This window comes from Passer domesticus, chromosome Z (assembly GCF_036417665.1).
Source record: "Passer domesticus isolate bPasDom1 chromosome Z, bPasDom1.hap1, whole genome shotgun sequence".
In the NCBI taxonomy this organism is placed as follows: Eukaryota; Metazoa; Chordata; class Aves; order Passeriformes; family Passeridae; genus Passer; species Passer domesticus.
In genome coordinates, this window is record NC_087512.1 from 63,536,984 (window position 1) to 63,564,880 (window position 27,897).

Below are 27,897 nucleotides of genomic sequence, written 5' to 3' on the forward strand. Positions count from 1 at the left end.
AGCACTTCTTCAAGACAAATTTTATTTTTAGTACAGTTTGCACATCAACAACCTTCTTGTATAAAGAACAATTTTAGAATTCTGTACACCATTTTTTTACTAACTTCGTTTGTATCTGAAGGTCTCCATTTTATGACAGGAGATTTTAATTTAAACCAAAGTGCCAAAAATTTGTGAAGTTCTTCAATGCTGCTTTTGACAGCTCCTTCCACAAGGATGATGTATCATCATACCCCACAAATACACGTTACCAAACTTCACAGAGATGCAGGGCACCAATGTATCACAAACAGATGAGCTGCAGCTGAGAGCCCAGTAAATGTCAGCTTTCAGTCTGCTCATTACTCTTTGTAGAATGATCTTTGCCCTTTGGAGTCCGTGCATAAGAGTATTAAAAAAGGTGATTATTGACAAACCCATCTACCCACTTGCCAGAGATGATTTTCCTCCTCTGTATGTGTATAGGATAGAACTGCTCTGCTGAGGATTAACCAAAAAAACAGCTCAAAGCACAGTTTCTCTGACAACACCAATAACACTGTGAGGCCGTTCATGTTCTGCTCTTTGGCTTCTCCTCTCTGCTAGCTGTTCTCCCTCTGTGGTGAAAGTACTCAGGTCACCACAGCTCTCCAGGTGCAACAATCCAGGTTGCAATCTGGAAGGTAACACATGGACTCTCAATGATGTGGCTTGCTGGGCAGGTGTCATCACCTTTAAAAAGAAAAGAGAAGTTTAAATCAGTTTTGTTTTCCGGCTCTTCTTCCATTAAAATATTTTTTTACCCAACTAGGAAGAAGCTACTTGTAGTGTTGTCTGTTATATTTAAAGAATAATTTAAAAAGCTGTAAAACCCCTATGGGAAAAGCAGTCCTACTTGGGAAAAGGAGTGGGGCGATTTTTTATTTTGTTGTTGTTTGTGGGGTTTTTGTTTGGTTGGTTTAGTTTCCCCCTCAAAGGTGCACAGCAATTCTCTCACTCCAACCTATGGCATGTCTGGTATTGTTATAGAAGGAACCTAAATGTTGTTTCCTTGCAGAAGCTACTTAACTGTAATAACCTTCAGGCCTGTGTGATAAGTTAAGTTCTCATAAGGAGCCTTTTTCCCTCCTGTTTCTGTCAAATTTGTCAAGGCATTTGCTGCCTGAAGGCTGCAGTGGGAAATCCCACTTTATTTGCAGAGCCTAAATGCCACTGGTGTGTTTTGCATGAGAACCCAAACCAAAACCAGCTGTCATAGCAAATCACTTGTGCTATGCATGAATCAATTTATCTACCCAAATGGTCTGTAACTTACCAGAACATTTATTTGATGAAGTCTGCAGTGTCTGAAACTTCTGGATTTTAATTCTATTAATGTAAGCATATATTTTCTATTTTCTGCATTTCTTTCTTTAGTACTAGGTCTTATTTTTATCCTGGGAGCCAATCACAAAAAAAGTTGCTTCTAGTGGGTTTACATAAAAATTTCCTTGTCAGCCTCCATTCCTTCTGGTTTGCAATTGCAAATGCTTATTTATAACATCTTCTCCCTCTCTCCTGCCACACTCAGTATAGATTGCTGTTATGTTATTTACAGTTCATGATTCCTCAACAGAAGACTGACTCAGTTTTTAACACACATACTCTAGCTTCCAGCTGATAGAGCAGAAAATGTTACAGCCTCTCACACACTCCCTACATGAAACTGAAGTGCTGAAGGAAGCCGATTTGGTCCAAAAACTCTGACACACACACACTGGCAAATGGAAATCTATACTTGCAAACCAGGGGCAGTGGGTTTCCACATCATCTGATCAGTACAAGCAATAAAACTACCTGCTCAAGGAAAGTGGCACTGGTGACAGCTTCTGCCATGTGTTTCTCATCTGACTTTAAAACAGACTTGATATTTTCCACCAAGTCATGTATGTCTGGGCTCATGCTGCAGGACTGCTCAAGGATCCACGCCACACGCCGTTTAGTGTCCATGTAAGACTTATAGTCTATCAGAGACTGGGGTCTGCCCCTTGAAGCTCTTGCTCTTGAACTCTTCCGCAGGGTGACAGCGTTCAGTGGATTTACATCATTGAGTGTTGCAGTTTCACAGCTGAGCACTGTCGCTGAAGACAAAGATGAAACAAAGCAAACAATCCGCACAGTTCATGGAATTCTCGGAGATTCCCCTCCTCATTCAATGAGGATGCAATGCATGGTTTAACCTTGTACAACTTAACAGTCTGGCATGGTTAGGGTGGTATGGAAGGCTCACTCTATTGGATTTACACAAAATGCCTGTAAAATAGTCATACACAGCTTAAATGTCAAAGCGTCTGGAGGGACTCTTCCCCTTTGTCACTTTGTGTACATTAGTTTTCTTTCTCTTGTTTCTGATCTGAAGAGATCTGAAATGCCTGTTGAGTGTTAATGTAACCATAAAGGTAGAAGGCTTTTATGATGTCTCCTAAACTCTTTATAACTTTTAGTTATTAGTCAAGAGGACAAGTTGTACCTGAAAATAACTACCTGCCAAGCTGGAAGTTAATAATACTACAAAGTAGAAATTCAATGGAAAAAAACCCGAACAACCTAACACACACCAAAACATACAAAATTACCTTGCAAGGATAAACGAAGGGCAATACAGAATCAGCTCATTGCCTTTGATCAAAATTCTACCTTTGGTATAAAAAAGTTACCAAATTTTGACCCCATTAAAAGGAATAAAAAACCCAAAAAACCCCAAAACCACACCTACAGATTGTTCAAGAAGCACATTAATGTTCGCTTCAGACCAAAGAATGTCAGGACATGCAAAACTTCCCAGCAAGAAGAGCACTAACTTGAAGCAAATTCCTCTGTTGCAGCGAGTTCCTATTCTGTAGCACTCGTGACTAACTCAGATATAACTGCTGAACAGACCTAACCTCAGTAACACCGAGCCTAAAGCTTCCAAATCCTCCTGACACAGGGCCTCTGTACAGCACAAGCACTCTGCTTTCACAGCTATGAATAGGCTCTCTGTCATGTAACTATTGCTTCAGCAGCAGATTCTCTGGGCTGCTGTGGTGGAAGTTGATAGGAGGACAGAAAAAAGCACATGATACAGCAGAACCATGAAAACATCCCACAAAAACAGCAAGTGTAATCCAGATAGGCATGCTCCCAATATCCAGAATAAATGGCTGTTACTAACATGGCCCATTGGCACTTACATTGTGAGTGCTGGTATATATCAGCAGCTAGTGTGGGGATTCCAATATCCTGTGGTAAAAACTGGAAGACCCCTGACTAGTGTGCTTTTCAAGATTGTCAGCAGTATCACAGACTGTGTAGTCACATTAGCAGTTTTCCCACAGCACCAGAATTAGATCACTGACACCAAAGCAATTTCATGAACTCTCCACCATAGATTGTGTTGAGTTTTTCAGGGGTTTTTTTGGTCAATATGAGGACTGAGAAAAGGGGAGAGAATTTATAGGCTAACACCAAATCCCCAAGCCAATTTTGCTTTAAACTGCTCACATTGACAACTGCACTTTTAAGACTTTAGATGACAGTGCACTGAGGAATCCTGTACCCTCTCTCTCATTTTCCACTACCCCTCCCTCATACCCAGACCCTGCTACAGACCCTGTTCCTAGATATGAAAACCTAAAGAGCAGCAAGACTAAGGAGCTGGGTGGAGAAGGTTTGGCAAAGCGCAAAGTACTGTTATGTAGCTGCTCTGTTGGGAAACAGTAGCTGATTTCTGCAGGTACTAGGTTCAATGTGCCCAACTTCTGAAAAGTGTTAAAGAACCATTACACAATCACTGACAGAGAAAAGTGAGTCACCTTGAGGCAGCTGGCAGTGCAGGAGCACAGGGTCACTTTTAGAACATTTCAGCAAGGGATTGAAGGCTCTCCTGTTCACTCCAGCAGGCACACAGCTTGCATTTGAAGGGGAAAGGCTCACTCTGCGGGAAGGCTCCTGAATTTCTTCAGCTGAATAATCAGAAACAGAGAAGTAGAAGTAGTCAAAATAAAGCTGATCTCTAGAAGCCATTATTAGAGACTGACTTTTTTCCCCCATCTGTAATGAGGAAATCTGCTAGTCTGTAATGACTGGACACAAAGGTCTAGAGGTGCATGTATGTGTGCACAGACCATGCTAAACAGTAACATTGATCTAAACCTTGTTTAAATGTTTGCAAAAACCTGTTCACCCTTATGCAGCTGGGGTAGCAAAAGGCTACAGTCTAGTACACCCTAGTACAAAAATCACCTTAAACCACCTGGTCAGAGAGGAGGGAACTACAGCTTTATTGGCAAAAAACTAAATCTCACAGAGCCCCAAATCCTTCTGCTTATAGGCAGTCTGCTTATATGACAGTGTATGGTCAGAGAGGTCAGTCAACTTTTGCAATTAGGTATCTTGTAAATCAGTGACCAGTTCCTAAAAACATATTAAAATCTTTACTTAAATATTTTCCTGGTTTCTTGTGATATGCTACATCCTTCCCACTCCTCCTTTTCCTAAGAGTGAAACTATGTGCTGCAATTTAATGAACATGACAGGATGCAGCTGTGTACATTTCTCACTAAGCTTGGTTCTGTACCTCCATCTAGTGGTACCTGGCATATTACAAAGAACAATACTGATCATTCAGGAGTTAAAAAATTTGTAGTGGGCTGCCCCTGGCTGGATGCCAGGCACCCACCACAGCTATGCCCCTCTGCAACTGGACAGGGGAGAAAAAATACAATGAAAGGCTCATTACTTGAAATAAGGACAGGGAGAGAGATCACTCATCAATTACTATCACAGGCAAAACAGACTCAGCTTGTGGATATCAGCTCATTTTATCCAAAAATGAGCAGGATAATGAGAAGTAAAACAGATCTTAAAAACACCTTCTGCCATCCCTCCCCCAGGCTTTATCTTCTGCCCTGCAGCGGCACAGGGAACACGGGTCATGGTCTGTTCATGACACATTTGTGCTGCTGCTAAGGGAGAGAAGTCCTTCCTCTGCTCCAGCGTGGAGTCCCTCCAACAGGAGACAGTTCTCCAGGAACTTCTCCAGCTTGATTCCATTCCACAGGCAACAGTTCTACATAAAATGCTGCAGTGTGGGTCACTCTTCCAAGGGGTCAGTCCTGTTCCAGTGTGGGTCGCCCAGCGGGTCACAAGTCCTTCCAGGAAACCTGCTCCAGCATGGGTTCCTCTCTCCACAGCCCTGCAGTCCCTGCCAGGAGCCTGTCCCAGCACAGGCCTCCCATGGGTTCACAGCCTTCTTGCACACACCCACCTGCTCCAGCAGGGCTTCTCCATAACCTACAGATGGATTTCTGTATCCCTGTGGACCTCCATGGCTGCAGGAGCACGGCTGCCTCTCCATGGGCTGCAGCACCAGCTGCAGGGGAATCTCTGCTCCAGCACCTGGAGCACCTCCTGCCCCTCCTTACCACTGGCCCTGGTGTTTGCAGGCTCTTCCTCTCACACAGTCTCACTTTGCTCTTCTCTGACCACCAATACATCTGCAAAGTAACTTTTTTTCCCTTCTTAAATATGCTGTCACAGAGGTACCATATCTTCTAAGTGGTCCAGCCTTTTCCAGCAGCAGGTCCATCTTTGGAGCTCTGCCAGGCACAGAGGAAGCTTCCAACCTTCCAGCAGCTTCCCTGCCACTACCAAAACTTGGTCATGCAAACCCAGTACAAAACCAAATTCATGTAAACAGTCTTTTATTCAGAACACAGTCTTAACAGGTATGTAGCAGTGGCAGGAGCATCAAGAAAATTCAGGCTTTGAAGATATATACATGTTGAGCACAGCACCTTATCATCTATACACATGCAACTTAGAATCTCTAAAGAGAATAAATTGACACAACCTATATAAAATAGGTACCAGCCCAGCAAATCAGAAGGGAAGGCCCAGCAACAATATATGACAGATGAAGAATCATTCAGGATTAAAGAATCCATCACCAATCTAAACTTTTCAACACCAGTGCAGCTGTGTTAGCAGTAAGCCCTGGAGGTACAATGCTACTGTTACTTTGGAGAGGTTGTTTGCTTGGGTTTTTTTTTGTTCTTTTTTTTTAATTCTAAACAGAGTAATCAATAGATTTTGTGATCTTAAAATAATCCTTAATAATGCTGATGTTTCAGAGAGAGAATTGTCTTATAGCAGTGTGTACTGGAAACTCATACACCTAGTTTGTGATGATACAGAGCAGCCACTAAGCACTTCCTGCCACCAGCAAAAGGTTGCATTGCCTGCCTACTACAGTCAGCAGGCAAAGTCCCACAGGAGTGATTATGAAGTCAGTAAAACAATTTTAGCTGGCACAGAGAATCTTTAGATCTCCTCCTGCAGACAGCAGTCAGAATTCCCCTCACTCTGCTGGCAGAGTAGTCCACAGCTTTAACTTCCATCGGAAGTTATGCTCAGTTGATCAGCCCTGATGATGCCAAGGGAATCACAGCATCATACACAAATGCCCTGGCATGACAGCCTGCCAGCATAAACTGAAAGATCAAGTTTTATTTATAGACTGCTACACTGCACCAACTGAGACCACAGACCTCCTCTACCACAATTCCAACATAAGCCCCCATTTTATATTTCCCTCCTGCAGTGGTTTAACCCCAGCAGGCAGCTCAGTCCCTCACAGTCACTCTCACTCTTCCCCAGTGATATGGGGAGGAAAACTGAAGGACAAAAGTGGCAGAACTCATAGGCTGAGATAAGGACAGCTGAAGTGAGGTGGGGAGGGAAAAAACCCAGGAAACTCAAAGGCAAACAAGTGATCCAAAAGCAGTCACTCACCATTAGCTGACTGATGCCCAGCCAGTCCCTGAGCAGTGACAACTCTGGAACACTCCCCCCAGGTCACACATCCAAACCAGCACCATAGGCTGCTATGAAGGAAATTAACTCCATTCCACCCAGATGCAGTACATCTCTCCAAATTTAAATAAAGGAAGAGATACTGCTCCATGTATTTCTTTTTTCCTTAAATTCTAGGAAGCCTTGGCATCTAGAAGAAGCAGTAGTGTTAATTTTCTTTCTTAAGAGGCTTTCTTTTTTTATCTGAATGTAACAGGCTGGCCGATAATTAAACGTTTCTTTACAGACATTTTTATTTAAAAAAACCAAACAACTGGACAAACCAGTTAGGATGATAGAGAGGAGGGTACCCTTTGCCATATGTGCTCAGGTAGGTCTGATTCTTCTCAAGGACATTTTTAAATACAAATAGCTTAAACAATATCTTATCAGAGCCTTTTTTCAAAACAGAACAAGACAAAACAAAACAAAATACTTTCCTGTCTTTCACTGCAAGTGCATTTTCTATGCTATTTTTTTCCTGTTTCCAGTCCTCATAACTTTTTAACATGTATCCTTGTATTTGATGACCTCTTTTTGTTTAAGCGCAGGAAGCTCAAAGAAAGCAACAGGAGTTTTACCAGTAAGAAAGCTTTCAGAAAGAAATCCAGAGGACCTGTAGCAAAAGGTTTCATTTTGATTATCACAGCTGGCAAGACATCAGAAGCACCCAAGTTCTTGTTTTCAGAGGTTTCAGGCAGACTGTCAAGAGTTTAAGGGGATTTTGACAGAATTGACATTTGGCTAAAGTATGATTTTATGCAAACTCTTTTCTTCCCCTGACTCCATATAACAGGAACAATTCCAACTGATGCAGTTCAAACCCAAGGTTTTTTACCTTTTTTACCTTTTGAAGTTTAATAAGTAGGTTGGCAGAAATCAGGCCACAATTAAATAAAATATTTGGGGCTTCCCCCTGCCCCAGTCTTTACTCTCTTGTGTGGATACTGTAAATGAGACAATCTTGCTATAATGGCCAAATCCAAATGAAAATTGGAACACATTTTCATGGGCTGTACTGGAAAAGCTGGAAGTTAATGATGTTCAGCTACAAGCCTATATTACAGCAAACATTAGGTTAAAAAACCTTGGAACCACAGGTATGGTTTTCTAAAACAGTGCAGAGCAAAGCTTGATATGGTCTCTAACAGTAGTTTAGCTATCTCCTGTACCAAGATGCAGAAATTATTTAGTAATTCTTCCAGTTCAGGCTGGATAATGGAGTAATTACCAGTTTAGCTCCACACAGTACTGCATTATTCTATCCTTTTCCTACTTTTACCAGCAACAAAATGTTAGCAAGCCCCATCACATACATTAAGCAAATGGAAGCACTGCAGCTGGATATAATTTCTTGCAACATATGGATATAGTGTCAAAAACTAACTTTTAGGTTACTAAAAAGGAAACATATCCTTCTTTTTGCATCTTGCATGAAAACAACTCGTTATGCTTTTAAACATTTTAAATATTAATTCTTGTTCCCACCTCTAAAACAATCATGATTCTGTATCTCTGGTTTGCAGTATGGTGGCTGTCTTTCAAAGAACTAATGCTGCTTCTGCATTAAGCTGTATGTGTTGGAGAGAACATTCTAGAACAAACATTAAAATTACTTTTTACCTTGAGAGGACTGCCTGTCACTTTCTTCCCCTGAATCAACATCTTCCATGCCATTTATCTGAAGTGCACCTCCCTGGAATAAAATGCAAAAGTTGAAAAATCACGTCACCATCTTTCTCTGGTATTTCCTAAGAACTGCAACATCCACCTTAGAAATGGAATACCTGTTCTTAAATACACAGAGACTGTGTGACATGAGTTTAATTCCATGGCAAAATCAACGCCAGTGCATGTCTCATATTCATATTCATCATGCAGGTCAGTGAATTTTATCCTATCCAGTATTTCCTGGGAAAAAGTGCCTATCTTTTGAAAACACCAGTGAAAAAGGATGACCAATCATGCAAAAACCTTGGTCTAGTCCCTCATGGGCAGAGTAATTGAAGTAAAGCATGGAGGTCTTTTAGAATAAGCAGCAACAGGTGTGCCCCACATTGCTTTCTGCTTCTTCTCCCTACGTCTTTGGCGAAATTTACATTCTTAATCAAATGTATCCTCCTGACATACATGTACCATGCTTGAATGCAACTTCTCCCTTAGAGTGGAAAAACACAAATCAGACATTAAACTCCTGTGGCCCATACCTGCTCAGAGCTTTTTAAGTTGCACACAGTTTCGTAGGGCGGAGGTGGGTCCAGAGGGCAGTACACTTCAACCCCTCTGATTCGTGTTACATAAATATAGTGCAGTGAAATCACATCAGAGACAGGTGTGCTGCAATAAATAACAGGGATAAAATCTGTTAGTATGGCTTTCCAGCTGCAGAAAAACATCACTTGCTACCAAACTCCACCAGCCTTCTGTGCCAGCTCAGATTTTGGGATGGAAGTCACAGATACTGGACTTGCCAAGATCTGCAAGACATTGTCTCAGAAGATGGCAGGAATAATTCCCAGTTTAGTTCCTCAGGATGTGCCTCTCCAGTGTGTTCCCCAGAGTTCAAATATCTTTGGGCAGTACAGGGCCTAGGAACCTATTCCAGTTTTACTTCAGAGATTCAGTTTTGTTACAAAAAATTAAAGTACAGGTTGTCAGTCAAAATGTGACAGCCTAGCTCTGAGTTTTGTGAACCACTGAGTTCTTACTTATAACCTAAACTCAAGACACTTCTGACCTGGTGCTTTATGTTCAGATACAGCTGCACAGAAAAAGCCAAATTCAAACTAAAGGCTGTTTTTGTGATGATGCAACAGTATTATGGTTGACCAATTCCAAAGGCTTGTATGAGGCAAATGCACCTCATGGCTAAGCTTACTCCTCAGTTTCCAAAGAGCTCTTTGAAACCTCTACCACAGCAGAAACCCCAAAGACCTTCTACTGCAACATTTCAGGAGGTAGCTCTGAGAAGGAAGAAAACAGAAAACTGCCTGGAGAAACCCAAATTTTGATGAACATGCATTTACATTGCCCCAGGAACACTGTAACAAGTGTGGTGGTCAACAGCAGAGCTGGCAAGAAGACCTTCCCCACACAGTCCTCAGAGAAGTCTGTGACCCAAAGTACCTCAGTTCTTCTTTACTTTTTTTTAACATTTGAGTTGTTGATTTGGTGCTGAGTAAGAACCTCAAGAAAGAAACAGAAACGCATATTTTGCTCTCTGAACTTTGGTCAGGTTTTATTCGCTATCACTAGTGGATGCTACTCTCTACAAAGCAAGTCCTTCCTCCCAGAATTTAGGGTTTTCTCTGGACACTGCCTGGAGGGAATAATGATGAATGTGAAAATTTTTTTCTTGCAAGCTCAGAGGAAAGGGCTTGCAAAGAAAAGGCAAAATGCAGAAATGCCTATGAAAGACCAGTTGCACAGACAGGAAAATAATAAAATGTCCAAAATGAGAAGCTGGAAGCCCTCTTATGAAAGGCTCCTGTGAAGGCAATGGAGGTAATGCACAGAGAAATCTGAGAAAAGGAAAGCAGATATTTTGACAGCTGGCCATTATCTTTTTTAGTCTTAAAAATGGGGAAAACAAAATATGCTAAAATAGTTTTTAACTACAATCTACCTAATCTGTTCCAAAAAGCTTTAGAAAAATTCTGGAGGATGATGGAGATGGATCCTCCATCGACATTATTTCCTCACATTTTCCTAATATGTTCATGCTGAATTTACATTTAGTGTAAGCCACAAAGTTATATACATTTTGAATCTTAGTTTTGTTTTTAAACATGCCTGATGTGGCCTACCTTGAAATCTCAGTCATACCTTGAAAATTAATGCTATGTCCAATTACGGTAAAACTTATTACAGAATATGCAACTAGAAAAGCATTCCCTGGAGTCCCTTAATTATAAATGTAATTTCCAGAAGGTACCCAAACAATATGTAACTGAAGAGAGGTAGATTTCTAGGCCTTGCTGCCCAGCATGCATCACGTCTTCCCTTAATTTTCCACATTTTGTGACACTTTCATAGAGTCACAGAATATCCTGAGTTGGAAGGGACCCACAAGGATCAAAGGCCAACTCCTGCCAAACTTCGTATTTTGTTTTTTCACCTGGAAACCTAGGTCTCACTGTTTATGTTGTGCCAACCCTGAAAAAGAATGTAATTGCTATTTTTAATGTATGAAATAACAAGAGTAGAGGGAGGAACTGACCAGACACTTGAAGGCCTAGTTTGTTTTTTGCCATTAAACATGACAAATGTAAAAGTCTCCCACGAATAAGTGAGCAAACCAATTGTCTTTGACAGCTGGACCTCTGACATTTCAATTTAAAGGGTGGCAGAGAAGGCCTGCCCATTCCAAACATGTCTTTGGCACAAATTTTGATGATTGTAGTGTTTCCCTTTTCAGGGGATGTATCTGCCTTGGAGATCGCAGATGGGGCTCACCTCCCTGGATGTGGTTCCTATCACACCCTCCTTGCACACAAAGGTTTGGGATGCAGGGACCAGGGACCTCAGCATGGAAAGCCAGGGCACAGGTGCTACAAGGAGCTCAGGGTACAGTCTGGGAGGAAGAAGTGTGAGAAGGCTGACTGAGAAATGGCCACATCCCATCTCAGCCACTCTTGCAGGATTCAGCCTGGGCTGAGTCATAATTACTCATGTTCCAAAAACAGAAATAAAGCCTGGCTGTTACTTTAACTTCTGCACTGCTGTATAACTATCCAAAACACCCTAAAACAAGTAGCCTAACTTCAGAAAGATGTCATCATCACTTCAGTGTTACTATCAACCTTTTTTAACATAGTCACAGGCAAGGCAGCTACTCAATTTTAGACCACAGAAGCCTTAAATACGGTTCAGCAGACCCTCCTGTGCCAAAAAAATAAAAACAAAACAAAACTAAACCCAAAAGAACCCTGCTGCTGGGAAAGAGATAACCATCTAGAATGACATGCTTGACAAAGAACAACTGGTCCATTTTAAAGCAGGAGAAGTCTGAAAAGCATAAATAATTATTCTTACAAAGAGATCATTCTATATTCCACTCTGTTCTCGTAAGCCGCTTGAACCATGACTTAAATAGAGGATTTTAGTAGTATTTTGAATTCAAATCCAGTCTCTGATGTTTCAGATGACCTGTTCATTATAAATCCTACTGTTGTGCCATGTTATAATTTTCCAAGCAATCCCAGAATCTGTAATTACCTCTGCCAGGAACATTTAATCTTGAAAGTCATGCATGCTACTCCTGATGAAACAGTGAAATAAACTAAACACCCCTGCTCACTGCAAAAAGGAGGAATTTTCAACAAGAGTCATACAGTCTGCTTGAGCATCATAATACTTCATGTATAAATACTCTATGTTCAGAACAGAATAATGCAGCCCCACCTGAGTCATAAACCAGTAAAGCCAACCTGCAAGTAATTTTAAGAGCAAATAACTACCTGCAGGGTAAGGGATTACTTTTACAGGCAGTGTAGCCAAAACACACCTTTCAGTCAGCCCTAAGAGCTCAAGAGGGAGAAGGAGAATGGCTCAGGTCCTGGGGGGAACACCATTCAGGGTCTCTGGCTTGCCAAGTAGTTGTGTCCGGCTTCCCCTGCTGCCCTCACTTGCTCTTGACAGTGTCATGTAAGTTTTCAGCTGTGTCAAGCAGTAGTATTTCTCTCACCCAGAAATAGTTCCTAGAGAATCTAAACTCAAAACCACAAAATTTTACCCCCTTACCCACATTGTATTTATGCTTTCTCCAAACTAATGGTTTTTTTCTTATTTTATTTAATCCCCCTAAAATCACAAACCTTTTTCACCAGAGAAAACAGTCTTAAAAAACGATTAGGCAGTGTTTCAAAAGACACTAAAAGAAAGGGAGCATACAGTTTTACCTGTGATTTTGTGGAGTACAAGAATTAAAAGTTGCAAAATAGGAGGGAGGTGGGACAGGTGGGACAAAGTCATCAGGATCCAAATTGTGATCTTCACCTTCAATCTCACATTCATCCTAATCAAACAAAACTTGTGTTAAAACCCTTCTGAGCTATATATAGTGCTGAACAGTGTAATCTGTACAGCTCTGTGTAATTTGTACCACTCTCTATGGCAGGCAATGCCTGGTGCTCACTTACTGTGCAGGATCTTCTTGATGCAAGTGTCAGTAAGTAATGCAGGGCAGCTGCTGTGAAGCAAACTGTGGCAGTGAGAGCATTCAGGGCACTAAGAGCTAAGAGAACTTTCTGAAGAACATGAAGATGATTGAAATAAAAAAAAATTAAATCATGGCATTTTCAAATGTCAAAATAATAATAATAAATAATAATAAAAACTAAAATAAAGAAAACACAGGGATGATCATGGCAATTACTTCTAAGAAATGTATGGGATGAAGTCTTTAGCACAATCTTCAAGACTGGAGTAATTTGCAAAAACTTGTTTTACACTATTTATTGTCCTGACAGAGAGATCCAGATGTGATTTATCTATCTACTCATTCAAGAATTATAACCTTCCTCATAACTTCTCTGTGGGAAATACAGATGCAAGATGATCACCATTACAGAAATGTCAAAGCTTTTTGATATTTCAATATGGTGTTGGTTGGGAGTTTTATTTTAGCAATTTGTAAGTCACAAAAGGCTGAGAAGTGCAAAAGACTAACAAAGGCATCAAATCATTAGCTAAAATTTAGATTACCCCTGTAATCTTGTCTGGATTCAACAGCAGTTTGGGTTGCACTAAACACAAGAATCAGGCAAGAACTGCTTATTGGCTCAGCAATGCACTGGTCAAAACCCAGACATGAAACTCCCTGCCTCTGGCCCCATCACGCTACACAACCATGAAGAGCTTCTGACCAGTGCAGAAGACCAGAAAAATAACAGGATTTTTCCTGGTGAACACTTCAGCACTGCACTGCTGCACAAGCATGAACATTGCAAAAGCAGTACTATTGATGGGTGTGCAGGGTACCTTGAGAAGAAGGTGAGCAGCACTGCATGACTTCACATGGTATAGCTTCAGCACAGCCTCTGCTTCTGTGCAGGTAGTGGGATGAAGTTCTTCACAGCAAAAACAAGTCTTATTTTCATCATTTTCATCCATATCCATCTTTAATAAACAAAACTCTACTTTTTAATTGTTTTATGCAATATTTTTACCTGCATAATATAGAACCTATTGTCTGAAACTAAGCCCATGACCACAAAGCACATAGAAAATACAGGATCATATAACTGAACAGTTTGGTATGCCAATGATTCCTGTATTATAAAGCTGTACTATACACTTCTTATTTGAGAGAAAACATTATGGGTAACACATTAACATATTTACATACAACTTAGTTGTAATCAAAGCTGCAATGATTACTGAGCAATTTTATTACCTATGCTCTTTCCAATGCTTAACAGCCTAGAAATTATTTCTCTGACTGTTGTGTAAATCACTCTATATGAACTGTACACATTTTCAATTGTTCAAAAATATATCTTGCATTTCTACGGATGGAATGAAACCCACGACTGTAATTTCAATCCAGTCAAATAATTAATAGCCATATCTGTACACCACTGTTTTTTGTAACTTTCATTTTCAAATTAATCTTATCATCTTAGTTTTCGAAGTAGAAATTCAATGTTTCCATATCTAGAAATAATTGTGGTTTCAGCTTTCAAACTCTGGAGTCACAATGTTGACACTCTTCCACCTACAGAAGCCACCCTACAATATAAATGATGATTTCAGGAATGTCTTTTTGCTGTACCCTATATTTCCAACTACAGACAGCTCAGAAACTTCTACAACATTTGACCACCTCATCTGGAATATCATTATTAATTCTCATTATGGCATTGTACAGTGATACTGGACGAATCTAGATTCCCAAGTGTTTATAATCTTGGTCTCTCACTGCAATACATGTACTGCCATGTCAAGGAACCAACAACAGCTTTCCTGAAAGAATAAATGAATGAGAATAGATATTCAAAGATCTGTTCCATTAACCCACAAAGTCCTTCAAGCTTTTACACACAACCACCTTCATCAACAACTGACTCTGTACAGTATCCTTAAATTTCAATTATTCCACAGTTTCCAGTTCAGCAACAGTGATTCTTCTATTTCTCGAGACAACCACTTGAGAAAAATCTTCTGCATTTTGTCCTGCCTTGTACAGACTGCAACTTCCTCAAGCAGAAGTATTCTGAAAAGCTACTATGATTTCATCTACTTTATTTTTTTTTGTCACAGCTTCTGCTGTAAGGTATCACAGAATGGTCCCCCCCCAGGTGAAGCAAAGCAGGAAGAATAATCCCACCACAGATTATAATGGACTGAACATTTTGTGGTAGCTCACCATTACCCACACTCAGGCTTTTTTCAACGGTTTATATTTTTTACATTTCTACAGAAATTCCTTGTGCTAGTTCTTTAATTACTTGAAACTCTACATCAGGACATTTTGTGATCTCAGCACAGCAAGCTAACACGCCATAATGAGAAGAAATCCATGTAGATCAGTATGTGTGCTCACCAAATCGCATCTGGGTACTCTGGACACAAATTGAATGCCTTGACATCCTAGTATTAATCCAGTCACGTTCAGCATAAAACTGATCATAGACAGCAGAACAAACAGGTTAACCTGGAACACCAAAACAAAGTTAATGGCAGTGGGCACAGAAACCCAACTCAAGAAACCTATTACAGAGCAAATCCCATTCACAAACTGAAGCTGGGAATGACTCTGCTTTTTCAAAACTGCCCATGACTTCAGTGCCCCAAGGTGTCTTAACCTATTCCCAAAATTCTTTGTCTTCTCTCTTCTTATGGTCTAGTTATGCAACTATTGCATAATGTCAGTAATAATAGTACAAGCAATTAAAGGTTTTGCTGGAGTGCAAAGTATGGTCTCCAAGTTGCCCAACTTCCACTGTGTGTCTTACTCTTCCACCAAGTTTAACTCAACACACTCTGAACAGTAAAGAAACCTGAAGAGGAAGAAACATATTAAGCCAACATTCACTCTGTACATTTCCAGAATTAATTTGCAGCACAACTATACGAAAAATATTTGTCCCAATACAGTGAGGATGGAAACAATTTGAAGACTTGAGCTGCATGATTTTATTTCCTTCTGGCTACTAAAACCAGAGTATTTGTAAATCAGGTAATACTTACAGATTTATAAACCACCAGGAATCAAGCAATGGCAAGAGTAATAAATACATGAAAAAAGGACAAGCAGAAGCAGTGGAAAAAATGATGTGTTTCTTTCACCTATGCCCTTAAAATCTATGCTTACATGACTTTGGATATGGATTTTGGACATACAAAAGAACCATCCCTGCCCCTATTCATACAGGCAAAAATATCCTGTACTTCAAGAACAAGTACTATGGGTAAGACTACTGCTTTAGAGAGAAATAAAGGTAAGATTCCTCTTTAAGCATTCAATCCCACAGAGCAAGTATCAGATTCTTAACGTCCCAAAGCATCCTTTTTAATAAATCTGCTCACTCAGGTTTCTTTTTATCAAAATGTTCCAAATTAAAAAAGTAGGACATCACAAAAAACAGAGGAAGAGAAAGACACTAGGAGGGACATGAGTTCTGTTCAAGACAGCGTTACAGAAGATCCAGTAACAAGGACTTCCTAAACATCCAAAGAACATCATGGCCTTCCAAATAAATTTATCTGATGTACCTTTGTTAGCTACCTGGAATCTGAAGCAGAAACATGTAACAGCTGTTGCACAAATTATGTTCCCATTTTCTAAGGCTCAGGGAAATAATCCCCAATGAATGCACAAGAGCCAAATAGCCTTACTATGCAAGCTATATTCTTCAATTACAACATTACTAGTCATTACTAGTTTGAGCATAACATTTGTCCTGTAAGGCAGGTTTTAACCCCAAAAACCCCAATAACTGATGTAGTTATTAGTGACTCTGTAGAGGACTGGAACTACTTTGTGTTAGACACACTAAAACTAAAATAATTTATAATTTATTAAGAGAAAGAGTATTTTGTCCTAGCTTTGTACTAATCACAAAACCATAGATAAAGAGTGGTCTAATCTCCCGTTCAAGCAGGTGTCACAACAAGGGACCTGGAACTGTAAGATCCCTTCCAACCCAGAACATTCTATGATTCTATGACCTACAGCAAGCTGTAGAATATAATGCCTAGTTAGTTTTGACTATCTCTATATGTAACCTACACCATTTTGACTATCCTAACAGTAAAAAAGTTGTCTTCCATGTTCAGATGGAGTCTCCTATTTTCTAAGTTCTGCCCACAGTCTCTAGTCCTGGTGGTGAGCACTACTGAGAAAAGTCCAGCTCGTTCATCTTTGTTCTTCCCCATCAGCTCCTAACAGCGATGCAGGAGATTTCCACTGAGCCTCCTCTTCTCCAGGCGCAACAGCCACAGCTTTCACACCTCTCCAGGTGTGGGAAGGATCACATCCCTTGACCTGTTGGCAAGTCTCTGCCTAATCCAGCCCAGGACACCAGTAGTCTTCTCTGCCACAAGAGCACTTTGCTGTCTCATGGACAGCTTGTTGTCCACTAGGGTCCCCAGGTTTTTCTTTGCAGAGCTGCTTTCCACCATGTTGTTCCCTCCTGTGTGATAGGATAACTTCGCTGCACAGACAGGACTTTGCATTCCCCATTGCCAAACTTCAAGAGATTCCTTTCAATGCAATCTTCAGTCTGTCCAGGTCCTTCTGAATGGCAATATTTAACTTATCAGCCATTTCTCCCAGTTTGCCATTGCCTGTGCTGAGAGTGCACTCAGATCCACCGCGCAGAGCACTCACTTCAGTGGTGCTGGCACCTCAGTGTCCACCCCTCAAGCTCACCCCTGGTCCTTGGCTGGCTTGGCTTTCACCACTGATCACAACCCTCTGTGCCTACTTATTCAGTCACTCACTGTCCAATCTAACATGTATTCTGTCAGCTTATTTAGTTACTTATATTCTCCTGCAGAGAATATAAGTAGATGCATTTAAGCATCTACTCACATACAGGTAAAAACAGGGGTTACATTTTATCTAAGTGACAGAAGATCCTCCCCAGAGGGGAGAAGTACTTCTCAATTTAGAAAAAAACAGAGAAAGGCAAACATGGTATTTCAAAAACCAAAACATGTAACTGGTCTTGACTGCAGTTATAAAAACAGAAACAACACAAACTATGGCCTTAGTTTGGCTCACAGCTTCATCTTCAGAGCATCAGATACATATGGACTGTGAACAGCTGCAGAAGGCCGCAAGAAACCTTCATATGAATTAAACTACATGAAAGTGAAGTGTATTCTATCCATATTTGCTAAGGTCTTGCACGTATGATTTTTTTTTTTTTTCAGGTAAAAAAGTGCCATCATGCCTTTTGAGGACTCCAAAGAAGAATACATTTGCATAGTAAAGCTCTGGCACTATCTTTCATTCTGCATGGGTATCCTGGGTTGACTATATGATGCTTTTATCCTCAATCATCTTGTTCTGTTTATACCGAATAATAAGTTTTACACTTTTGACTCTCTTCCAGAGAGTGAAGAGGGGATGGAAGAAGCGCGCAGTTTGTTTTCAGACTGCTCTCACTCCTCCACATTCCTGCTCCTGGACTGTGTTGTCTGTGGATGGACAGACAGCAGGACAGAGCTCTCCTTTGATTTTAGTTAGTTTTAGCTAGCTGAGGCAAAGAAGTTCCCTGGACTATGGTTTTTCTTTTTCTTGGACCTGTTCAAGCCTGCTCTGGACTGAACACCCAGAAGAGCACCGGCAGCCCCACCTGTGGTCCACCCAGCCAGGCCAGGCCGCGGCGTTTCCAGCACCAGAGAGACTGATCAGAGACTGAGTGAGCCGAGCTGCAGCCTGGGGAGGGGACTGTTCTGAGTCTGCCATCTCTTTTTGGAGCAGCAAGAGGTTTTATTGTTTAATATTGTTTGGGTCTTATTGTTCAATAAACAGGTTTCTTTCCACTTTTCTCCAAGGAGGTATTTTCTCCTGAACCGGTTGGGGGGTGGGGCCAATTGTCCTGGTTCAAGGAAAATTTGGGAGATAACCCCAAAAGGGGCCTCTGCTTTTGTAGAGGAGCCCCTTTGTGGGTTATCTCCCAAATTTTCCTTGAACCAGGACAATGGGGAAGCTCCTTTTTGTCCTGCTGCTGCTGCCGCCATTGAAACAAGTATCTAATGCCAGACAGGGACTGCTTTCACTTGAACATGCACGTGCAGAACTGATACCCAAGGAGGCACTTAAATGAAAGAAAAAACAATTGTTTCAGCAACTCTTATATCCATTTACAGTCTACGTATATACTTCATAAACATCCTGTAGAAAAGAGTTTTATTAATTGTCCACATGCAGAGCAACAATAGCAATAAAACAACATAATTAAAACTCATAGGACCTTACTAGATTTCTGTCAGTTGTGAGAGGTATTCATTGTACTGTATGGAAACCCACAATACAACTGTGAACAAAGGAAAGCCCCACAAGACAAGACAAATTAATTCATTTAATAAAAAAAAAAAGTCACATATTTGAAATGCAGGACTAAAACACCCCATGTATGAGAGAAAACCTTCTGCAGCATATAAATGGCTATAAGCTTCTAATGGCTTTTCATACTGTCACACTTAAGAGCGTATTTCTATTTGCTTATACTGACTTTAAAACATTTGCATAATTACTACTTATTGACTTAATGCTGGAGTCTAGAGTGTGAGCAAAGCGATTAATACTGAGAGGTTTTACTTCTAAAATCCAGGGAAAAAAGATACTACTACAGTAATTCTCACAAGTCAAATGACTGCATGTCATAAAGCACGTGCCCAGGGAGAGGCTGGTTTTCAGGGTTAAGGACGTGATATGGAGCATCTATTCACAGTTCACTGTTACTAGCAGAGCTAAAACTTAAGAACATTACCCCATGAAGTATCTTGAAGTATCTACACATTAAATTTTAGTTAAATTCATGAAAATCTGTCAAGGTACAGATATCATAGCAGTAGTCAGCCCTAAGAAATCTTTATTTAAAATTTTCTGGAGCATATTTTTCTTTGGATAAAAATTTTCAATTGAATACAAGGTTTACCACAAATAAATTCTTCAAAAATTTCCAGGTTATAAATAAAGGCTGAATTCCTTTTCTGTTTCCAAAGTAAGATCTGTAAATATTTCTCATAAACCAAAAATATTAACACATTTAAATTAAAAGTGTTTAAAATAAAAATTTCAAATCCTTATGTGATCACAATGTAAAACATGTGAAGAATCCAGACTGAATGACTCATGCTGCATGTGCAACTCTGACTTTTCTGTCAAACCCCTCAAAGCTTTACATGAAAACAATGGCATGTATGAACACAGAAGCTGCCATACTAGCTAACAACAGAATGCAGTACTTGATGTAGCTGAAAGTCAGAGTCACATCCAGTCAGACTGCATGTGTTCTGCTGACTTCTGGATCCCATGCATTTTGCAGGTACCAAACTGCTCCCCAGTACCTGCAGCTGCAGCAGTTAAACTCTGCACAGCACAACAGGCTGGTGTCTTGGATGCTGGCGCTCCTTTCCCTTTCATTCAATCACAGCTAAGTCTCCTCTTTAGCAGCAGAACTCATGCACCAAGCAGACACCAAAGAGATGCTTAACTTGAAGTCTTTGTTTCAGCTGGTGAAAAAAACCCCAACACCAGAAACAAACACATTCAGGGAGTCACCTAAAAATCACTCTACAGGGTTGTAACTAATTTGTGTGTGACTGAAAGGAAAGGATGCTTCACTAGCTAAGGGCTTCTGCATTCAGCAAAACATATACGGGTCCTGGCAACTCCTGGGAATGCTACGTAAACTCAAATTAGTCCAATCTGGCATACAAGAAAGGATAGATGCTATAGCAGCAAGCATAACCTGTCAAAGACATGAACCGTCCTCAAAACATACACAATCAAACTGACAATGGAGAACTGATGTACTCTCTGAAAGAATTTAAGTTCCTTCAGGTAAATCTAAGATTTAAAGCTGTGTGAAAGGAAAGAGCTTAGGAGCCGAGAGGAAGGAACTAGATTCTATGCAAAGAATAAGGTAACATTGAGGAAGATTGAGCCCAGAATAGTTCAGAGTCAATACCCAAGTAACTTGGAGGGGCAGGTGGTGGTGAGTTTCCCTTTCCATTAATACATTTGGACAATCCTAAAGAAGAAACATAGGATCATTAACATTTCCAAGATTACTGAGTCCAGTATTAACTCAGCATTATCTCAAAGAAATCAGCTTCAAAGCAAAAGCATTACAAGCTGACTTCCAAAACTGATTGACACTTGATATCAGTATCCAGAATGGAAATTCCTCAAACACCTAAAACCAAAGAAGGACTGAAATCAGACATCTCAGTAGCTGTACTGTTCAAGGCTAGGCCTTCCTTGCAAAAATGTCCTTCAAAATATATGACTTAATTTTGCCTTGCAGTACCCTCTCTCTCAGATATATTCTTTATCTAGTATCATCCCACACTGTTAATACAGCTGTAAAACAGTGTGGGTGGCAAAACCCAAATATGGCTCTCCATTTCATTTACTAAAAGGTCTTATCACAGTCATCTCCTCTTCACAGCTGTTTTTGCACAGATGGTGCTACTAAAGGTCCATTACATCTGTTACCAATGCATTTCCCTTCCTTTCTCCCCTCCAAGCAAAAAACACAAGTGGCTGAAGCACCACAGCCCATCCCCAGCTCCTTTCTCATAGCACTGCAGCTCTGTGCTTTCTGCAAGCATCAGCAGCACCAGTATCTTGCTGTCACAGAAAAAAAAACAAACCCTACAGTCTGGTTCTTTTCTCCATGACCAGTGCCTTGGATTGAAGTGGCAGCCATGACAGCCTGACCCTTCACAAAAATACAAACACAGATAGTGAGAAACCATCACTGGGACTGCTAAGGCTTTACATAAGGAGTTGTAAGAGGAGGACAGTCACAACTGACAAATGGATATGTTTTAGTTCTGAATGAGTTTTCTCGTCTTGCTTATGAATATCATAATTCTAAGTCATGACTTTGTAACAATTCTCATTGCTGAGACATTTAAGAAGCTTGCTTTTACAATTCATATAATAGTGCATCTTCGTAACTCCCTAGAGAAAACATTCAAGTTATTAGGTAAGGTAGACATAATAGATATTTAGCCCAACATAAATATGCTCACAGAAACTAACAATCTGTCCTTGAAAGACTGTAGCTACTTTAAGGCATTATTTCCTTACCCACAAGAAGAGTTTACTGTTTATTCCTTTTTATTTTTCCACATAGAACAGAATAGAATAGAATAGAATAGAATAGAATAGAATAGAATAGAATAGAATAGAATAGAATAGAATAGAATATAACAGAATATTTCAGTTGGAAGGGACCTACAACAATATCTAGTACAACTGCCTGAGCACTTCAGGGCTCGCCAAAAGTCAAAGCTCAGTATTAACTGCATTGTCCAAAATACCTCTTGAACACTGACAGCTTGGGGCATCAAACATCAAACATCTCTAGGAGCCTGTTGCAGGGTTTCACTGCTCTTTTAGCAGAAATGCTTCCCAGTGTCAAGGCTGATCTAATCTGGCTAGAAAAAATCAAACCTCTAGAGAATACACATACAAATAAGAAATAAAACCCAAACAATTTCACAGAATCACATAATCAGAGAATAACTGTGGCTGTAAGAGAGCTCAGGAAGACTCCTGTGTTATCTCCGCTCAAGAGTAGGGTCAGCTATGAAATCATGGCAGGCTGCTGAGAGCTTTTATCAATTTCAAGTCAAAAACTTTCCTGATGCATAATATCCCAGGACAATTTCCTTCAGCATGTGACCATCCTAAAGACCATTTGAAATAAGAGATCAAGAAGAATTTGTGCTTTCTATTTAAGTAAAACTAGGAAAGGAAAATAAGGGTTATACAATGGAGAATGTTAAAGAATGAAAGAGCAGCAACATGCTACAGAAACAGCACAGAACACAGACACTATTAACACAGTACTGCACAAGCCTTAGACAGTTTGAGACTGACATGTAAATTTATCTTGATGAAAATATGGTCCTTCCAGACTGGGAGTCTCTAACAGTGTGCTCCTCTCTATACCCACAAAACTCCTAAAAAATTTGTCCATGTTAACCAATGCACACTGAGAAATAACAATGGATCTTAGGGAAAGCTGGTTGACAGCTAGCTGAACATGAGCCAGCAGTGTGCCCAGGTGGCCAAGAAGGCCAGTGGCATCCTGGCCTGTGTCTAGAGCAGCGTGGCCAGGAGGACAAGGGCAGCGATCGTGCCCCTGTACCGGGCACTGGGGAGGCCTCACCTCAAGTCCTGCTCAGTTCTGGGCCCCTCACTTTAAAAGGGACATTGAGGGGCTGGAGCCTGTCCAGCGAAGGGCAGTGAGGTTCCTGAAAGGACTGAAGAACATCTCTCATGAGGGACAGATGTGGGAGCTGGGCTTGTTTAGTCTCAAGAAGAGGAGGCTCAGGGGGACCTCACTGCTTCTTGCAGCTCCCTGTAAGGAGGCTGAGGTGAGCCGGGGCCATATCCACTACAGTGCCTGCAGTGAGAGGACAAGAGGAAATGGCCTCAGGCTGAGACAAGGGAGAGTCACATTAGTCACTAGAAAAAGCTTTTTTGCTGTTTGGGTAGTCATGCTTTGGAATAGGATGCACCAGGGAGGTGGTGGAGTCACCATCCCTGGAGGTGTTCAAGAGGCATCTGGATCTGGCATTGGGTGATGTGGTTTAGGGACTGGGGCAGTGCTGGGTTGACAGCTGGACTTGATGACCTCAAATCTCTCTTCCAACCTTGGTGAATCTACGATTCTATGATTCTATCCACAGCTCCCACATCTAATCCTTGGTACTTCTCACTGATACCCATGTGGATCTCCCCCCCCCAAAAAAGAAAAAGAGAAAAATTAAACAACTGCCTTGGCCTGAAAAAAGTCTTCAGAAGTGACAGTAAGGCAAAAAATTCCAAGCAAATAAACAAAAACAATCCCAAGTCAACCACTAAATGAAAAAACTCCCTAAACTCACACACAAACAAAAGCAACTCCACAACTCCTTTTCAAATCCCAGCTCTGAGACATTAAGAGCTACACAGCTTCATATTTCACTTAAAAGTGGAAACAGCTTACACACACTGCACATCAAGCTACTTCTCTCACAGCAATGCAATGTCAACTGTATAAGAAACTAGCACTGGATCCTGCTAAAAGGTGTTAAATTAGTTCTCAAACCCATTGTCAAAAACTAAAACACTACAGCTAAGCGGGATTTAAAGCCATCTCCTTCATTTCAGTTTAAGCTGCACTAGCTCGGAGAACTAAATTACTTATTCTAAGCCAGCATTTTCTTATACATACAAAACCATAAAATCTGCACTTTAAATAACATTAACAATTCTTCCAGACATGGTCCACTCTTGCCCTTACAGGGGACTTCATCCATGCAGGAATGAATATGGCATGGTCTTTGACTTCTCTTTAAATAATTATGATTCTACAATTTGAAAATAAAGACTCAACATTATTTTTTTGAAAGGAGAAAGGGACAATTATTTTTTTTACCAACAACTATTAAATTAGGCTTTTTTTATATAATTTCCTTACAAAGTCTAATCCATACTTACCAAAAGCCGCATGGGCCTCTTCCATGTTGTTAACCCTAAGATTCCACATAAGATTGCCTACAATATAAAAAAATGTATTGTCACGAAGAAGCAAAGAACTGTTCACAAAATGTCATTTACACTGTTTTTATTACTGTACTTTGGAACACTACAGCAGTGCTGGGAAGATACGAAGATGCACTTTAAAGCAGAGAATACCTGTGCTGATGAAGTTCTTTGCTCCTAAGAGCATCCTGTAAAATAACAACCAAATTATATCTGCTCATTTCTTACTTTTCCCTCCCAGAAAACATGCATGGGGACAAGTAGTATGGCAGCAATTCCAGCCTCCATGTTTGCCTTAAATAACTGCTTTCAGCCCATTAAGTATTTTTCTCTGCAACATGGCTAGGCAAATCTAAAAATTGTCCTTTTCCTCCACTCTCTCCATCACCATCTCAGCACTTCATTCAGTGCTTACTTGTTTCTTCCCTTTTGCTGACTTCTGACCATTCTGGTGAGCTAAAACCCATAGCATGAACTCTATCACAATCAATAAAGAGCACCAGCACTACCTCCCTGAAAAGTTTTGCTATTGAATCAGATCAATGCCAGTATAAGCATGAAGAAAGAAGTTAAAATAAAAGCACATCCTTCTGCAACAGCAGTTTCTAGACCAAACTTGCTAAATCACAGAACTGAATCTTATGATTCTTTCTTTACCTTACAGGACCAAGCAATTAAGAAACTATAAAGAACTGCTGTAGAACTGAAACACACAGCATACCCAAATACTCTCTCACAGAAGAACAGGAACCCTATAAAGAAAGGCAAATAAGTTTCTCAGCACGTCCCATAAGTCAGCAGCTATACATTTAACTTGATGGACATTGTGACTAAGGCAGCCAAGCTCCTACCCCAAAAGGAAACAGGAAGATTGGAACAAGCAGGAAGTCATCCACTAGTATTTTTAATAAATCCCTTCTGTAACTTCATTCACTTGACATGATCAATCTAATCTAGCGTAACACGCATATATGACTTGGCCAAAACACCTACTGATATCATCACTGGTGTTGCAAAACCACATACATAACTGCAGTTTCATAACAAAGTATTTTCTGAATTCTCTGACTGCAAAATGGACACATGATTTTATAACAAAACATATCAATACTGACGTAATTTTTTTTCCTTATGGACAGCAAACTTATTTCATTACATCTGTTAAAGATAAGAGAAGAAAGTCCTTCCCAAAATTTTCCTGACATGACCCTCAGAAGTCAGCATGTAGCATCCATAATGAAAAGAGTACCAAACCAAAAAGCACCCAACCAGACACATCAGTCAGCTTTTAATGGCATCTGCTTTTCCAAGTTGCTTCTGGGCTAAAATTTTCACCTATATTTTTACACCCAAACAGTATTTCGGTAACTTTTCTGAGTGTACTATTATTTGAAAAATACAATTTTAAAAACCCCAAACAAAACCGACATCTTTCTTGATTATGAAAAATACTGAATACCTCTATCTTACACATGCAATTTTAAAGCATTTTAAAAGCATAAGCATGGTTCAGTGTGCAGAATTCAAAGAAAATCCATTGGTTATATAAACTTATTTTAACCTAGAGTAAGGGGGAAAAAAAGGATGAAAGACCACAAGAGAGATACCATGGATGGTCTGGATTTCCCTTATCCCCTAAGGACTGTGTACATTCAGGGATTAAGCTGCTTATACAGATAAACAGGAACTACTTGATCCCCAAACTACTGCACTGTGTGCATTTTTACAGGTGGTGAACAACACGGCAATTTAATTGAAACGTTTAAAGCGAGGGATAAGCTGATACTGTTCACACAGGCTGCAGGAGCTGAGCGTCTATCCCAATACATGACTTGCTGATTGCTGCAGGGCCCAAAACCTGGGACCAATCAATCAGACTCTGACTTACTAACAATCTGATTTGCTAACTTCTGCTTACTGCTGCCTAGCTTTTGCAATACAAACTCTCGTATATATTCCATATTTATAAAGCTGTGGTTTAAAGCAGGGCCCAACAGGAGATGGAATAACTCTTTCCAGTAGTCCTTCCAAAACTCTGCTAAGTCCCTGTATTTTTTCTCCAGGAACATTGCCGATTTGTATCTAGATTATGCCTACGATAAAAGGCACAAAAGCACAAACATACAACATCTACACGCACAACAATTTTTGGAAATCCTGTGTCTGATAGGGCAAAATAACAGAGTACTCCCCCCCCCACAAATGCACGTCAGGAAATAAATCCACTATTTGCTTGTCTCGACGTTTGTAACCCCGCTGGGGTCCTACAAGCTATCAGCAAAAAGCCGTCACCCCGTTAGCCGGAGGCTGTTTCCAAGCGATGGCGTAGGAGCGGGATCATGCATCCCTCGGGACAGCCAGCCCCGCAGGTGCCGAGCACGCCCGGCCGGACCCCAGCATGGCGTGTCCCGGCCCGCGGCCGTCACTTACCGAGGAGCCGGCCCAGAGGGGACACGCGTTCTTCACCTGCGGGGCGCTGCTCAGCGACAGCGCCCCGAAGCACAGAGCCACGAGGGCGCAGCCCAGGCCGGTCTGCAGCAGCCCCAGCCCGAGCAGCGAGCGGAAGAGCAGCAGGGGGCACGGGCGGCACGGGCGGCGGCGCGGCGGCGCGCCCGGGCGGAGGGGCCCTGCCTGGGGCAGCGGGACGAGACCCGGGAGAGGGCAGCAGGACCCCGGCAGCACCATCGGCGGCGACTCGGGGGGTACCGGCGGCGGCTCTCGGCGGGCGACAGCTGCGGACGGCGGGCCGGGCCGGGCCGGGCGGGGCCGCCGCACCGTCGCCCCCGTGCCAGCCCCCTCGGACGCTGACTTCCTGCGGCGCTGCCGCCGCCTCGCCTCCCGTGCGGGCTCCGCTCCGCTCCCCTGCGGGGAACTGCGGCCCTGGTCGCGCCCTCAGCGGCAGGCGGGGCCGGGGCCACCCTAGCAGCGAGCGCCGAGCCCGGCGCAAGGTGCTTCGCCGGAGCTCGGACGCCGTCCCCGACTCCCCCGGCCCCTGAGCCATCCTTCCCGTGCCGGGTCTCCCCGCTGAAGCTGCTGCAGTCGTTTTGCAACAGCTTTGGTAGGGTTTACCCCTCCTCTTGTTCTTGTGCTCCCTCCCTTGCCCTTCTCCTTCACCCTGTTATCCCTGGTCGCTGTTGCTACCGAGCACTATGCGTAGAGTTTTAAAATAACTCTTTACTGGGAGGAGAGTGCGGGACGCCATTGCATTTCGCGTCGTTGGCGCCCAGCCCGGCGAGAGGACGGTTTGGCAGACGGCACGACGTGTGTCTTGTATGTGCATGAGCGTGCCTGGGTGCTTGCCCATGCCATGTCTGAGA

The 27,897-nt window shown here is 41.5% G+C and overlaps 1 protein-coding gene across 3 annotated transcripts; it reads right to left on the reverse strand.

Moving 5' to 3' along the window:
* ENTREP1 (endosomal transmembrane epsin interactor 1) lies at positions 1-27,824 on the reverse strand. 3 transcript variants are annotated; one of them, XM_064405110.1, is made up of 11 exons: positions 27,759-27,824; positions 24,536-24,592; positions 15,398-15,508; positions 13,834-13,971; positions 12,993-13,100; positions 12,753-12,868; positions 9,060-9,189; positions 8,476-8,548; positions 3,813-3,962; positions 1,816-2,099; positions 1-711 (listed from the first exon to the last, which is right to left on the reverse strand). In XM_064405110.1, exons 1-11 carry the CDS (start codon positions 27,780-27,782, stop codon positions 505-507), a joined length of 1,398 nt encoding a protein of 465 aa, XP_064261180.1. In that variant the 5' UTR covers positions 27,783-27,824; the 3' UTR covers positions 1-504. The 3 variants fall into 3 exon arrangements, with proteins under 3 accessions (XP_064261180.1, XP_064261177.1, XP_064261178.1); XM_064405107.1 differs by lacking the exon at positions 27,759-27,824 and adding an exon at positions 27,011-27,566; XM_064405108.1 differs by lacking the exons at positions 12,993-13,100; positions 27,759-27,824 and adding an exon at positions 27,011-27,576.
* Positions 27,825-27,897: the final 73 nt, after the last annotated feature.

Coding starts and splice junctions, on each gene's coding strand:
- ENTREP1 (XM_064405107.1), bottom strand. CDS start 27,265: ATGGTGCTGCCGGGGTCCTGCTGCCCTCTCCCGGGTCTCGTCCCGCTG. Junction 24,593..27,010: donor CCCTCTGGGCCGGCTCCTCG/GTAAGTGACGGC, acceptor TTTATATTGTAG/GCAATCTTATGTGGAATCTT. Junction 15,509..24,535: donor AGAGGCCCATGCGGCTTTTG/GTAAGTATGGAT, acceptor TTGGTGTTCCAG/GTTAACCTGTTTGTTCTGCT.